The 17,200-nt window shown below is 38.9% G+C and overlaps 1 non-coding gene and 1 gene segment (V, D, J or C); one reads left to right on the top strand and one right to left on the bottom strand.

Annotated features, from left to right (window-relative positions):
• The first annotated feature begins 13,314 nt into the window (after nt 1-13,314).
• On the top strand, nt 13,315-13,419 carry LOC131837404 (U6 spliceosomal RNA). Its single transcript, XR_009356017.1, has one exon. It is a non-coding gene; the product is annotated as a U6 spliceosomal RNA (small nuclear RNA).
• Nucleotides 13,420-16,470: 3,051 nt separating this feature from the next.
• On the bottom strand, nt 16,471-17,200 carry LOC131836331 (T cell receptor alpha variable 9-2-like). The segment is given in 2 exon segments: nt 16,471-16,987; nt 17,112-17,200. Coding segments are annotated over 2 exon segments (405 nt in total).

Genomic DNA, 17,200 nt, shown 5'->3' with positions numbered 1-17,200 from the left:
CAAGTGGGACTCAGTGGGGCATCTGCTTCTCCCTTGCCCTCTGCCTGTAGCTCTCCCTGCTTGTATTCTCTCTCTCTTTGTCAAATATATAAATAAAATCTTTTTTAAAAAGAAAGAAAGAAAACAGGGAGCCCTTGAGCACTGTTGGTGGTACAGTCACTATGGAAAGCAGTATGGAAGTCCCACAAAAAGTTAAAAGCAGAACAACCATACAATCCAGCTATCCCATTTCTGGGTATAAATCCAAAAGAAATGAAATCAGTAACTCAAAAAGATATCTGTGCTCCCATGTTCACTGCAGCATTATTCACAACAGCCAAGGTATGGAGAACAATCTACATGTCCACCAACAGATGAAATCCTGCCAGTTGTGACAACAAGGATGTACCTGAAGACACACAGTAAATGAAATAAACCAAATACAGAAAGAAAAATATTGCATGAATCAAGTTGTATGAGGAATCTTAAAAAGTTAAACTCACAGCAATAGAGAGTAGAATGGTGGTGTTAAGGTGTTTTGGGTGTGGGGAAAAATGGGGAGATGTATGTAAAAGGATGAAATAAAGGTTCAGTCATGCCAGGTGAGTAATTTCTGAAGACCTAATATCTGAGATATTAGGATATTAGTTAGGGTATAGTTAATAGTACTGCATACTTGGAATTCGCTAAGAAAATAGACAGACCGTAAGTGTTCTTATCACACACACACACACACACACACTAGTAACTATGTGAGATAGTGGATATGTTAATTAGCTTTGTTGTGGTAATCCTTTCATAATGTATACATACATCAAAAGATTATGTGGGACACCCTAAATATAGACAATTTTTATTGTCTATATTTGGACAATTTAGAAAATTTTATTGTCTATATTTAGACAATTTAGACAATATATATGCCTATATATAGGCAACTTTACATCAGAAAAGCTGGAAAAATTTTTAAACAAAAGAGAAAATGCATATAAAGTGCCTACAGCCGGGAATAGTTTATTCCCTTAACTAAAATATAAACTCCTTAGGATATCTGTTCTATTCTCTACTATACCGTCAGTTTGTAACAATGGGCACATAACAAGGTTTCCTTGAATGAATTAATGATAATTTTTTGCTCTAGTATTGATGGTGGTATTTTTTATTACTCATTTGTAATTCAAAAATTTTTTTGTAGACCTACTGTTTGTCAGGTATGCTTGTACATGTTGAGAATAAGCAAAGACTGCTCTCATGGAATTACAATCTAGTAAGAGGAAAGGCAGAATATTTGAGCATAGATACTAGTAAATTGTGAGTTTAGAAGCTTGTGAAAATTCTCTTCTTATTGCTTCTATTTTTTTTCAATGAATAGTTGAGGGTGTATATATATGAGGTTTCATTGCAAGTTTGAGATATAGTACACACAGTGGCTGAATGCAAAAGATGGAAAGAAATAGACCATGCAAACCCTTATTTAAAAAAAAACTTGGCATACTGAATGCATAGAAAACAAACTAGGCTTTAGATATAGAATTATTGGAGGTAAAGAAGGTGTGATGGTTAATTTCATGTGTCTACTTGACTAGGTCATGCAGATATTTTCCAACATCAGTTTAGAAGTCACTATGAATGTTTTTTCATTTTTGTTTTGTTTTGTTCTGTTTCAAGAGCTGTAGGCAGAAGGAGAGGGAGAAAGGGAATCCCAAGCAGGCTCCACACCACATGGCGCTCCATCCCACGACCTTGAGATCATGACCGGAGCTGAAAGCAAGAGTCATATGTTTAACCAACTGAGACAGTATGTTTTACCAGCTGAGACACCAAGGCACCCGTGAAGATATTTTCTAGATGAGATTAATATTTAAGTCAATAGACTGAGTAAGGCAGATTACTCTCTATAACATGAGTGGGTCTCATCCTACCAGTTGAAGATCTTATGAAAAAAATGAGAGGTCCTGGAGGTAGAAGGAATTCTGCCTCCAGACTGCTTTTGGACACAAGCTACAACATCAACTCTTCCCTGGGTCTCTAGCCTGCCCACCTGCCCTATAGAATTGACTTGCCAGTCTCCACAATCACATGAACCAATTCCTAAAATCTCTGTCTCTCTGTGTCTGTCTCTCTCTTTACACACAGAGCCTCACACACACACTCTATTGATATTATTGATTCTGTCTCTCTGGAGAACCCTAATACAGAAAATAATTTTAAAAATTAATGAAGAAATTTCATATTCAAAAAAATTAGTCTTAAATTTGTATACCCCTAAGTAATACAGATGGTGTGTTTGTGTTGTCTACTTTTGTGAAATTTGTTGGATTTCACAGTAAAATGATTTTTAATAAAAAGTATCGATGGTGAAGATATTGTAGCCCCAAGAAATGGTTGATCCCTCAGAGAAACTCACTTCAAGGAAGAACTAAAACACAGAATCGGTCCAACAAACTTGGGAGGGAGAAAGCTGAGGAAAGAGAGGAGAGGATAGAGGGAGAAAGAGAGAGTCTCAGACAATAGAACATTCCATACTCATTCTGCTTAAAATAAACGCACTCTGTTTGAAATAAAATGTACTTTGAACAGCACCCTCAAGAGAGGCAATGATCGTTACTACAATGGATTTTCATAAACTTCATCAAGAAGCATATACAGTAATAGAAGAAAAGTTAGGAAATTTCCTGCAAAACAGTGACAGGATCCAAAACACTGAGGCAGCATCAGCTTTCAAAGCATTTCAAGTAGCTGGGACTCTTCTGAACTCCAAAACCAAGTCTTGGTTATTTAATTCCTCTGCTTAAAGAAGGACACAAGAGCTACAAAGTTGTACTTATTCTTCAAACTTGGCTGTCTACTTCCCATTCTTGGGTGAATCGTTTGTGAGCATAGCATCAGGTACTTTGGGTCTTTTCAATCCAAAATGACTGGCAGAGTCAGAAGAACCAGTGATTGGTTCACATGGCCTGAAAGGATCTCTCACTACACATCTTGTCAAGTCATGGGCTGGGTTCACCTCTCCCTCCTTCTCTAATGGCATTGCTTCCATTCACAACATCTTCTCTGTATTAAGTTCTAGAATGGGCTCCAGGCTGAATGGACATATATATTCTTTACATATTCAGTAAGCTATTGGAAGCACCAAAATATTCAAGTATAATTTTGGATGAAAACACCGTGGCTATGTTGAAAACCTTAATAAGGAAAAATTTATAAGTGGAAAAAGCCCCAAAGAGAACATTTAATATCAATGAAGAATAATTAGTCATTCAAGAGTGGATGTTGAGCCTGGTTAGTTGCTTCAAAGTAAACAAACAAAATTAAGGGAAAGAGAAAGCCTTGAACCTCAAGCTTACATCTTATACTCACACATCCAAGTGAGAGATTTAAAAATAAAAATAATTTGGGAGAAACTAAAGAAAAAATGAGATAAAATGTTACCATTTTATGAAACAAGATGGGATAGGGAGGGAGATAAACCATAAGAGACTCTTGATCTCAGGAAACAAACTGTCGGTTGCTGAGGGTGGCATGGGGGAGGTAGAGGGTGGTTGGGTTATGGACATTGGGGAGGGTATGTACTATGGTGAGTGCTGTGAAGTGTGTAAACCTGGCGATTCACAGACCTGTACCCCTGGGGCTAAAAATACATTATAAGTTAATTTTTAAAAAAAGGAAAAAAAAAGTTACATTTTAGAGTGCTGAGGATTATTAAGCAGCATGCAATGACTCAGAATCCATTAAAAATTCATTAAATTTACTATTTACTATTTTCAGGGGATTTTAAGAACAATTTTATTATTATTTTATACAGTTGATATGCTAAAGAAAATTGACATTCTGTCTTTACTGGGGAATCATATGCTAATTCTCTGAGAGATGAATTTACATATGAAAAAAGATAAGTAATGGATGTAAAAAATAATCAGGTAGCTTAATATTCTTTTTTTTAGTGTACCAAGTACTATATACTATTTTTAAAAATTCTGGGTAGCAAGAAAACCCTGGAAAGTCAAGAGGATAATAATAGACATTTTTAAAAAGGCACATATATATGACAGTCATATTACAATTTTCTTAACACAGGCAATGTTCCTTAAAATATGTTTATTTAAAAGACAGTAACATAACCGGAAATAGGCAGATATATATGTGGACAATTTGTACAGAAAAAATGTAAACAGCTTTTAAATACACGAGATGAAATTCCATCACATACATAAATTAAAGAAACTATTAATAATAAGGGAAGCCTAACTGACAAAAGTTGAAAATCTCAGTAATACACAAGGTGTAATATGTTTTCTGCCCAATCACCATTATTAGCAATACATATTACTAAAACTTATCTAGAAGACAATTTGGTTGAAACATACGGACTGTTATGAGTATGTGCCTTTCCTGAGTAGTATTTTATTTTTTCTGAAGTGAATAATTAATCATTATATTTTTCTGTTTTAATTATTTTGCCTTTCTCATTTTTTAAAGATTTTATTTATTTATTTGAGAGAGACAGAACATGCATACCCAAGTGCAGGAGCATGAGCAGGGGGAAGGGCAGAGGGAAAGGGAGAAGCCGGCTCCCCGAGGAGCAGGGAGCCCCATACCTGCTTCCATCCCAGGACCCTGAGATCATAACCTGCGCCAAAGGCAGAGGCTCATCTGACTGAACCACCCAGGTGCTCCTTGACCTTTGGACTTTTTATGTGCAGTTATTCAGTTCTTAATGACTACCTTCCATCTTTTGCAGGGTTTGAAAAGTGATCACTGCTTATTATATAGGCTCTGTAAATAGCCTGGGTTGTCTATTACTCACATATTTTCTCTTCAGTCCTCCTAAGATCTTCCAAATGTCCCCAACACACACACACACACACACACACACACACACACACACACACACACAGTACTTGCCATAATTATTAAAATGTAATTGATGCCTCCTATTCCTAACCCATTCCAAGGATACACCGTACATTGAGATGCTTCTCTCCTAAGTTCTCCTTGGTTTCTTTTTTACTTGGTCTGCTGAGCAAGTTTGCATACACCTCACCCTCTAAAGTTTTTCTAACATCACTGTCCACTGTCATTTTTTGTCTATTCTCTTTAAAATTTCCTTACCACTTTTTTAACAGGGCTTCAGGGGTATAGAGACGAGTATGTATGGTGCAACTTTCTTTGGCACTGAAAAACCACTTCACTCAAAGCCTACTTGTTAGAAGGTTAATGATCCATGTACTTGCCGAGAATAAAAGGAAGGACACAATGGGTGATTTAGATATGAGCCAACTCCTCAATTCTGTTTCTAACCTACCCCTTCATGTTGAATATCAGCCTGTGTCTCCCATCTGATTTACTAGAAAAGAAAGCAGGGCAGAGGTTCCTGGTCTCTCTTTTCCTTGCTCAGGTACACGTGTTTCTCCTCCTTTGTTCCCTTCCCTTCTTTCTCTACTAAAACCTGGTATGGGGCTGAAGCTCTCCCATCACCTCTCCTGCCACACTCTGTCAGGAAGACACTGGGCAGAGGCCACCTTCTCAGGCACATTGTGTGTCTCTAAAAGTGTATAGCCACAGCAACACCCACCAGGGTGCCCTGAACAACTTGTGGGGCTGGACGTTCACTGCAAGGATGAGCAAGAGACCACTTCATTGTTATGTGACTCTACCTTGAAATTACTTATGCTCTGGCTGAGGAACTCTTGGCATCAAGCTGTTCTCAATGTCACTAAGGAACAGCTGGGGTTGGGGAATGTTACTTCTGGTTCCTGTGCTCTAGTTGCTTGTATGATTTTTGTTCCAACCACACACTGAGGGACAAACAACCACAGACTCTGCTGAAACCAGAATGGACCAGTCAGAGACGCTCAGCATCCAGGACCCTGTTCTGCTCAGAGTTTGTGCTCAGCTCCCCCTACAGTCCCCATCACTGTGTCGTACATGGCACAGTAGTACACAGCTGCATCTGAGGCTTGCACTGAGCCTTTCTCCAAGTGGAAGGATTTGGAATCTTTGTTGTAGGTGGCTTCAAATCCTTTGTTGCTTCCCTTCTCCTTGTCCCTCAAGGCTTTCAGGAGGAGCTCTAGACCTTCTCCTGGATACTGGACATACCAGAAAAGAGTGGGGGACCATGATGTTGAAAAAGTACAGTTTATGGTCAGGGAAGCCTCTTCTGAGAGAGTCACTTGGCCCTCTGTCTGAGTCACCGAGTCTCCATGTGTTTGTCCTGAGGAAAAAGAAAAGAGAATTGTGTCACCTTGTGCATAAAGCTCTTGGAGAAATGACAGTTAAACAATTTGCTGACACAATGGAAGAAAGAATCCCAAATTTTAGGAGACATTTTACTTACCAAGCATTAAGAGTACCACAGTCACGAAGCCTGGAGAACACTTCATCTCTGGAGTGTCACCTAAATAATGTTCTTCATTCTTACCATGAAGAAATGTTGGAGTGACAGAGAAATGATCAGTGGAAGCCCACATTTCACACAGGAAATGTGATTGTGATAGGAAGCTGCACCCTCTGGTGGACAGGGACTGAAATGTGTGCATGTTGGCCAGAATCCTCCCCAAGTCAGCCACCTGTTTCATTCCTGACTTGATGAGGCACATGTCAGTCTTCAAGTGGCCCTTGGAAGTCTGAACAATAGCAATCCTGACCTCTCAGGTCTGTTTTGTTCTTAGGACACTGCCTGATATGGAAATTCTTTAACACAGCATCCCAGAGAATCTCTGTAGCTGGGAGGGTAATAAACTTCTTAAAGCATCTTATTATAGTACTTCATATACTCATGGGTCCATGTGGACCAGCCCCAAACCCACTGACTGCCATAAATGGGGTTTGAGTTGAGTATGGAAAAAGTAATTAGAAGTCAAGTCTTTGCTGAGTGATTCTGTATTCGTTTGTGTCTGTTTTGTTTTGGCACTGTGCTCCAATATTTAGATCAGTGACTATCATTTTTTTTTAAGCACTCCCTAAATATATGTTAAATTTTAAAAAATGAACAAACGCCCTTTACCTGAAACACTGTATTACTTGGTCATAAAAATTAGCAATTTAAGGAATACTATCTTTTTAATATATGTTTTTCAGAATAAAAGTCACACTATTTTATAGGTAACCATTTTAATAGTCAAATATTTATTTTCAGAATCATAAACAAATGGAAAATATCAATTGTATTCAGAAGAAAGATCACAAATGACGTTGTCAAATACGTATAGAATGATGCGAGATTCTTCTTTCTTTAAAGATTTATTTTTTTTTAATGTTTGAGAGTATGAGAGCAAGGGATGGGCAGAGGGGCGGAGGGAGAGGGAAAACACTCCCCAGGCTGAGCACAGAGTCTAACATGAGGATCAACCTCACAAAACTGAGATAACTACTTGAGCCAAACCAAGGGCTGGATGCTTAATTGACTGATCTGAGATTCTTATCTTATACTCTCACAGTTTCGTTGACTCTAGCATGAGATGAATAGTGTATGTGAATCAGGTAACAAATACTAATGTTATACTCCTTTTTTTAAAGAAAAAATATTTGATTTATTTATTTGAGAGAGAAAGAGAGCACAAGCCGGCAGGGGGAGTGGGGCAGAGGGATAAGCAGACTCTCTGCTGAGCAGGGATTCCCAACATGGGGCTCCATCCCAGGACTCAGATCATGACCTGACCCAAAGGCAGATGCTTAACTGACTGAGCCACCCAGGGGCCTCACTAATGCTGTATACCCTTAACAGGTTTTAGCCTCAAGGATGCATTCTATTACCACCTATCTACCACATTCTGTTGCCAAATGCTAATCAAAAAAATTTTCCTCATGAGCTAAGAAATCTGAATTATCAGCATAAAGTTCTGGAAAGGAACACATCTTCTGTAAAGCCCTATAAACATTTATCTCTAGAAACAGAGATGGAAGCTTAGTTCAAGCTGTTTCCTAGACGCTACTCTCCACACAATCAGATCAAAGAACTTCATGAGTCCAGAGCTAACATGGGAAGTTTTCCAGATGCAGAGTGAAATAAGAAATTCAGGTCTGGATATTTCTTGGGTTCACATGTCCCTTCTCTTCCCTTCCACCTTCTAATCACATTATCAGAAACTGCCTAAAATCTATGTTAAAAAGAAATTTGGGACAAGTAGCTGAAAACTTGTATTCAGACATGTAGACAGAATACCAAATAAATTGGAATGATGCTGGATTGAAAATAAGCAGTCTAGCACATGGTTGCGGAAAGTCATTACCTATAACTCCTAGTAAAAAAAAACATATTTCTAGGCCACTGAAAATATACAAGAGAAATATTTTGCCTTTTGGTTCACACAAAAGAATTGTACAGCATTGAGGGAAGATATGCCTAGTAAATTTGGATGTTTAATGGCTTTAATAATGGGTAATTTTTGTAAAAAAAATAAACTGTGCCAATTTGAAGTGAACAGTTCTATAAGATTTGACATATGAGGCCCTCAACACAGTTGAGATAATGAACATATGCATCACCCCAACTGTTCCCTCATGTCTCTTTGTAATCTTTCTCTCAACACTCCCCCCCCCCATTTCTAGGTAATATTTCTGCATGAATTTGTCTGCATATTTTTAATTTTGTAGAAATTCTGTATTGTACTCTTTTGTATGGCTTCTTTTCAACATAATTATTTTGATATATTTTTTCATTGACCATAATTATCAAGAGTTTGTTTCTTTCTGTTGCTGTGGTGTATCCCATCATGTGTGTAAAAAACAATTTGTCTATTCACCTGTTGTTGACCATATCCCATTAGTCCCAGAGGGGCTCTTACAAATAGAGTTGCTGTGAATATATGTGTATAAGACTTTTTTATAGACATATGCTTTCATTTTTCTTGCTCCATATATGGGCGTACAATGGCTGGGTCATATGGTACGTATACAATTAGCTTCGGAAACCAATTTGTTCTAGTAGCTATTTTGTAGAGTCCCTTGCATTTTCTGCTCAGACAATTATGCTGCCTATTAATAAAGACAAGTTCACGTCTTCCTTTCCAAACTGTATGGCTCTTGTTTCTTTCACGTGTCTTATTGCATTGGCTGGAACATCTACTTCAATATTAGACATAAGTGAAAACGAAAATTCTTTCCTTACATCCCAAATTAAGGAGAAACATTTAAGCTTTCACCATCAAGTATGACATTTGATGCAAACTTTTTGTGGAGCCCTTTTTAAAGGTGAGGATTCCCTTCCATTCTATTTAATTCACTGGGACTTTCTCTCAGGTGTGTCAAGATCCCTCCTAAATTGCTCATCAAAGTTATTTGTCAAAGTCTTTGGATACATAGCTGTCAAATTTGTCACAACAAAATATTTAAAAAGATATCACTTTTCCATTTTATAAATAATGAAACAAAGCTCAAAATGATCAGGAAGTTTCATGGCAGAGCTAATAGTTTAGAACACAGAGCTCAATGATAGCAAAAACCTGTTCCCTGTTTTTGCTACTTTGATTGTCATCAGAGAAAAATTGAAAGAGAGACTATATGGTAGTAAAATGACTTCTTCCCAGCCTTTGAAATATTTTAAGTCACACCTTAGCAGGATCTTTATTTATGCAAATGAAACTAATAAAGAAGAATTAAAGAATGACAAGTTTAACTCTTTCACCAAAAGAGGAAAGAAAACATAGAACAATGGGTACCCAAACTTATATTCAGGAACTAACCAGTGGCTAGTGGCTTCACCATTCCATCCAGACCAAATATTAGACACCTGATTTAAGCAATGCCCTGAAGCAAGATTGACAAACTCTTTTAGGGTTTTGTGAGTCACTGATACACTAGAGCTCCATTCATGACTAGTGATCACTCTCTTTCTCTGTTCCTTGAAACTTGTTTGTGATAAGGCAGTCTAGAACATTGTTGTTCTGATTAATAAGTATAAATGTTTCTGAAAAATTGTGAAATAGAATGGCCTTATAATCCAGAAGTTCAACTGTCATCATGCACTGAAATAAAGTTCTCAGACACCAGTCTGAGAAGTCATGCAGCACTGCCTTTGCAAGGGAGAGCAGCAGCAGCTGAATCCTGCACATAGCTTTTATTTGTTTTGTTTTGTTTTTAATTTTTATTTTTTATAAACATATATTTTTATCCCCAGGGGTACAGGTCTGTGAATCGCCAGGTTTACACACTTCACAGCACTTACCAAAGCACATACCCTCCCCAATGTCCATAACCCCACCCCCCTTCTCCAAACCCCCCTCCCCCCAGCAACCCTCAGTTTGTTTTGTGAGATTAAGAGTCACTTATGGTTTGTCTCCCTCCCAATCCCATCTTGTTTCACTGATTCTTCTCCTACCCACTTAAGCCCCCATGTTGCATCACCACTTCCTCATATCAGGGAGATCATATGATAGTTGTCTTTCTCTGCTTGACTTATTTCGCTAAGCATGATGCGCTCTAGTTCCATCCATGTTGTCGCAAATGGCAAGATTTCATTTCTTTTGATGGCTGCATAGTATTCCATTTAATTAAAAAAAAAAAGACTCCTCAAAACATGGGAAAGGATTAAAATGGGATGGCAGATACTTGAAGTAGGTTTGTACTGCCCCCTACATGTAGGAACACAGCCAGTCAGTCATGGGGTAAGGGAGGAGCCGAATGTTTGGGCTAGCAATCGCCAGGTGCAGAAAGGGGGGGCTGAGGGTGGAATTCTTTCATACCTCCTAACTTATGCTCTGCCCCTGGGGATCTTATCCTACTCCTACTGGACTATTGCCTTCAATATTTCGAGAGCTGGAATGCCGTTGACGTTTCAGCTGCTTCCACAGTCACTCCTTAGGGCTTACAATATATTTTCTAAGAACACCTCCACATTCAACTTTAAGATTCTACTCAAAAATGGCAAGAATTTGGCTATATACCCACAATATCGAAATGTTTATGGACTCCTATTTCTACCAAAAGGTGGACACAACCTTAAAGTCCATCCACAAATAGATGTACATAAACAAAATGTGCTATGTACATACACTGGAATATTATTCAACCTTAAAATGGAAAGAAATCCTCACACACACTGCAACAGAGGTGAATGTTGAGACATTATATCAAATAAAATGTCACAAAATTACCAGCATTGCATAATTCCACTTCTAGAGGGGGTACAGCTCAGTGGTAGGGCATTTGACTGCATAATTCCACTTCTATGAGGTACTTAAAGTAGTCAAACTCATGGAAAGAAAAAGTTCTCAAGGACTGGAGGAATGAAGTAATGGAGAGTGATTGTTTAATGGGTGCAAATATTTAATTTTTCAAGAGGAAAGAACTCTGGAGATGGATGGTATTGCTAGTTGAACAACAATGTAAATGTATTTAATACCACTGAAATGTACACTCAAAATTTTTTTAAATGGTAAAAATATATGTTAAAATCGTAAAAGTTTGCAATTAAAAACATTTGAAGAGATTCTAGTTAAGATTTCTAGTTTACTCATCTGCCTTTATAGCAAATATAAGAGGGTGTTAGAATGTACAACTAATTATCAACCATCCATTACCATCTGAATTTTAAGGCACTGGGCAAATAGGGTTAGAGATAGAAGGAGGATAATGGAGAGAATGAGGATTTTGGAGAGTAGAGCACTGTTCAAACAAGGAGGGCTCAGAGGTGTGCAAACTGAGCCACATCTACTTTTGAAGAAGTGTTGAAGTGAAGGGCAGGAACAGATAAAGGGGAAAATTCACACTCTGCTCCTTCACTGTGTCCTCCTAAGAGTCCCTAATTATGATCATTTGTGGATCAATCTGGGGAGATGCACTAAACCTCCATTATGCAAACTGAGCACATCTATGCTAGAGGTGTTAGTAAGATGGAATGAACACTAGTACAAACTACCTTACAGAGCAGGCTCATTAGAAACTAAATGTGAATACGATAACTCATGGCAAACAAACCTAATTTTAAACTAAATCATTAAATGGCATAAAATATCAGGATATAAAACAAAAAAGGAAAATCACAGAAACATTCACGACCTTCTTATTCAAGAGATGCCTGTAACATAATATATACTCAATAAATATGTACTGAACAAGTAAATATGTACTGAAAAATCCAACAATTTGCACACATTATTACTGATTTTTGAGTCAAATGTTTCTAAATTTCCTTAGCCAATTCTTCTAGCTAAATCTAGCTAAATAAAATTATTTTTCATGACTAGTCTTCAAAAAACAATTTCAACACAAATTTTCAGGGATTAGGAAGTGTTTGATGCAGATAACTCTTATCCAGAGTGGTATTTTCTTAGAGTGAATTTCTCCCTCTACTCCTGTACCTGTGCCACTTCCTGTCTGGGATGACAATTTCTCCCTGCCTTTGGCCCAACACAGGGGAAGCATCAACAAGAGCCCTGGGGTTTGTGTATACCTCCCTCCATCACTCCCCTCACTGTGGCCTCCCTCAGTGCACAGAAATACACTGCAGAGTCCTCCAGCTGTGAAGATGAGATGACAAGTTGGATGAAATTTCCTGTCTTCTGAAAATTCAGTGAGTAGCGACCTTCGGTGGCATTTTGCTGGTTGTAAGAATCCTGACGAATAAGGAAAACCATTTCCCCACTGCTGCGCTGCTTGTACCATAAAAGACTATAACTTGGTTCATTGGTGTTATATGTGCATTCCAGAGTGACAGTCCCCTTCTCCTGCACTAACATTGCTGGTTGGGCTTGAGTTATCTTCTGGGAAATACTGGATCCTGAAGAAAAAAACAATAACAACAAACAAACACAGAATCAGAGACTTCTGGAATACGTGATGTGGCACAAAGAACTTCTATTTTACACACTGTCATCCCTTCTTCCCAAGGTTCCCGCCAGATACTGCCTATCTCTCCTGATTTTAGGTCATAGAGAAGACACGTTCCCACAGGGACCATCCTTACCTAGCCACACGGAAGTCATGACCACCTTGAGAAGGTTGGAGAGCAACATGTTTGAGTTTTCCCACAAGAGGGAAAATGTCTTCTTCTTCTTCAGCTTCAGGGCTCAGCACTGTGAGGGGATCCTGACAGGGTGAGGGAAGGATTGCTGGTTATGTGCTGCTGTGGCCCCAGAACAGGAAATAGGGGCTTCCTGGTATAGCAAGTGTGTGGGTCATGTTACACTTCTCTATGTCCCAGTGAGAGTCTCACTACCCAAAATTCTTTTGTATTAAGCAACTTTAATTGAAAACCTTACATCTGAAAATAGACACGAGTAAAATTTATATTGAAATGAGGATTTGAGGATTGATGGTTTAACTAACTGTGATGTTCATTCATCACATCTGCGATAAAGTGGGTGGGTGGCACTTATTGAAAACATGACAGATAAGGCTCACTTTGGGAGCACATATACTAAAATTAGAATGATACAGAGAAAATTAGCATGGCCTGTGTGCAAGAATGACATGCAAATTCATGAAGCATTCCATAATTTTTAAATACTACATATAATGAATTATTGAAGCAATGAAAATGCAAGAATCATGATGAAAAAAATGTAAGAATCTTGTATGTCTACCCTACATGATTTCACCCAAGGTAGAGATAAATCACTTTATAAGAAGGCAGTGTTTAGACATTCACTGTAGCTCTTTCAATGTACCTATTGTTATATCAGTGTTCCTCCTCACTACTCATGTCTGTTCAGATGCCTATGTTGGAGCCAAAAGCAGAAATATCTAATCACTCTTGCTGAAGAGTTCAGGCTGCTGCCCTCAGGCAATAGATCCTGTCACCGAGGTCTTCTCCTCACTGTTTAGTTTCCACAGCTCAGCTCTGATCAGAAAGGCCAGAATAGACACCAGAATTTGGTCATTAGGTTATCAATCCTTTGAATTTATTTTTTTCCCTTACCTCATTTGAACACAATAACCTCCCATGTTTTGTATGCTCAGTTCTGAGCACCCAGTGTGACCACTCAACCTTCTTATATACCTTCTCTCCTCCAATACCCTCAACACACGTGCACACAACCACATCTGTGCACACACATGTACCAACATGGGAAATGCCATCTTCCTCAATTATCTAAAAACATGTGGTGCTTCTTTTCTATGACCCTTTTCAGAGGGCACAACACATACTGAGGTGCTTCCACAGTAGGCCCAGGTTTCTTCTTATCTAGTCTTTCATGCCAGTTTCCCTTTCTCCATATATATCTTATTTCCTAAAATTGGTTGGTGTCACTGTCTGCTAATAGCTTTTCTCATATTTCTATTTGTGTCTATGGCTTTCTGCCCTTTGGGATGTCTTTACTAAAAAGTTTAAAGAGTATTAGAGAGGCGCCTGGGTGGCTCGGTCAGTTAAGCTTCTGAGTTCAACTCAGGATATGGTCTCAGTGTCCTGGGATTGAACCATGCCTCCTGCTCCCTGCTAAGTGGGAAGTTTCTCCCTCTCTATTTGCCCTCCCCCACTGCTTGTGCTCATGCACGCTCTTTCTCAAAAAAATAAAATCCTTAAAAAAAAGAGCATTGAAGTACTCCACATCACTTGGCATCAGGGAAATACAAATCAAAACCACAATGAGATATCATCTCACACCAGTCAGAATGGCTAAAATCAACAAGTCAGGAAATGACAAATGCTGGCGAGGATGCGGAGAAAGAGGAACCCTCCTACACTGTTGGTGGGAATGCAAGCTGATGCAACCACTCTGGAAAACAGCATGGACGTTCCTCAAGATGTTGAAAATAGAACTACCCTATGACCCAGCAATTGCACTACTGGGTATTTACCCTAAAGATACAAACGTAGTGATCTGAAGGGGCACATGCACCCGAATGTTTATAGCAGCAATGTCCACAATAGCCAAACTATGGAAAGAACCTAGATGTCCATCAACAGATGAATGGATCAAGAAGATGTGGTATATATACACAATGGAATACTATGCAGCTATCAAAAGAAATGAAATCTTGCCATTTGCGATGACGTGGATGGAACTAGAGGGTATCATGCTCAGCGAAATAAGTCAGTTGGAGAAAGACAACTATCATATGATCTCCCTGATATGAGGAAGTGGAGAAGCAACATGGGGGGTTAAGGGGGTAGGAGGAGAATAAATGAAACAAGATGGGATTAGGAGGGAGACAAACCATAAGTGACTCTTAATCTCACAAAACAAACTGAGGGTTGCTGGGGGAAGGGGGGTTGAGACAGGGGGGTGGGGTTATGGACATTGGGGAGGGTATGTGCTATGGGGAGTGCTGTGAAATGTGTAAACCTGGCGATTCACAGACCTGTACCCCTGGGGATAAAAATATATAATATGTTTATAAAAAATTTTAAAAATGGTAACAAAAACAAAAACAAAACAAAAACAACAAAAAAAGAGCATTAGAGAAATCAAGAGATAAATATATATATTATTAATCTACCAATGGTTTTTTTTCTTTTTTCTTTTAGAGATTTTACCTTTACATAATCTTTACACTCAACATGGGCTCAAACATAAAACCTTCAGACTCAGAGTCCCAGCTCTATCCACAGAGCCAGCCAGGCACCCCTAGTCTACTGTGTTTATCCAAATGTCTGAGAAAACACTTATTAAATATCTTTCAAATTGTTTAAACTATATTTTTACATGCATTTATATTTATACAGATTGCAAAATAAAAATTACATTTTAAACCAATTAAATAAAAATATTTTAAATGAAGAATATATAAGTAACATAATAGTGAATGTATCAATATTTTGATCATAACTCATTCATAAAATCTGCAGATAAGTAGATAATAATTAAAGAAGATTGCAACAATATTAACAAAGTCTTGCACTGCAACACAGACATTGCTTTTGACATGATTCTTACCGAACTGCACTGACTCCCATACGTTCTCCCAGTCCCATGACTTGTGGCTCTCTGTGAGAGGTTGCAAAACAGGAGTTAGGGAAATCTATAGGAGTTTCCTCCCAGTATCACCTAACTATCGATATTTTTAGGAGACCTCAGTGCAAGAGCATTTTCTCTCACCGTATTTTCTGGGCACTGAGAACAATCTCTCTTGAGCTCTTACTGTCAGAAAGCCAGCAGATCTATTTAACTGGTCAGGACGTGAGCCACATCCTCCATTCTGTTTCTGCTCCCTACCCCTTCATGTTGAATATCAGCTTGTACCCCACCCCCCGGCTGATTTACTAGAAAAGAAAGCAGGGCAGAGGTCCCTGGTCTCTCTTTTCCTTGCTCAGGTACACGTGTTTTTCCTCCTTTGTTCCCTTCCCTTCTTTCTCTACTAAAACCTGGTATGGGGCTGAAGCTCTCCCATCACCTCTCCTGCCACACTTTGTCAGGAAGACACTGGGCAGAGGCCACCTTCTCAGGCACACTGTGTGTCTCTAAAAGTGTATAGACACAGCAACACCCACCAGGGTGCCCTGAACAACTTGTGGGGCTGGACGTTCACTGCAAGGATGAGCAAGAGACCACTTCATTGTTATGCGGCTTTACCTTGAAATTACTTATGCTCTGGCTGAGGAACTCTTGGAATGAAGCTAGTCTCAGTGTCACTAAGAAACAGCTGGGGTTGGGGAATGTTACTTCTGGTTCCTGTGCTCTAGTTGTTTGTATGATTTTTCTATCAACCAGACACTGAAGGACAAACAACAGATTGTGCTGGAACCAGAGTGGATCAGGCAGAGACACTCAGCATCCAGGCCCCTGTTCTGCCCAGAGTTTGTGCTCAGCTCCCCCTACAGTCCCCATCACTGTGTCGTACATGGCACAGTAGTACACAGCTGAATCTGAGGCTTGCACCGAGCCTTTCTCCAAGTGGAAGGATTTGGAATCTTTGTTGTAGGTGGCTTCAAATCCTTTGTTGCTTCCCTTCTCCTTGTCCCTCAAGGCTTTCAGGAGGAGCTCTAGACCTTCTCCTGGATACTGGACATACCAGAAGAGATTTGGATACCCAGTTGCTGAATAGGTACAGTTTATAGTCAGGGAAGTCTCTTCTGAGAGGGTCACTTGGCCCTCTGTCTGAGTCACTGAGTCTCCATGTGTTTGTCCTGAGGAAAAAGAAAAGAAAACTGTGTCACCTTGGGCATAAAGCTCTTAGATAAAAGTATACTTAAAACTTTTTCCTGACATCATGAAAAAAGGAATCCAAATTTTAAGAGGCATTTTACTTACCAAGCAATATGAGTACCACAGTCACGAAGCCTGGAGAACACTTCATCTCTGGAGCATCACCTAAACAATATTTTTCATTCTTCACATGA

The sequence above is a fragment of the Mustela lutreola genome, chromosome 7 (assembly GCF_030435805.1).
Source record: "Mustela lutreola isolate mMusLut2 chromosome 7, mMusLut2.pri, whole genome shotgun sequence".
NCBI lineage: Eukaryota > Metazoa > Chordata > Mammalia > Carnivora > Mustelidae > Mustela > Mustela lutreola.
This window is presented reverse-complemented; position numbering and strand designations above follow the sequence as displayed.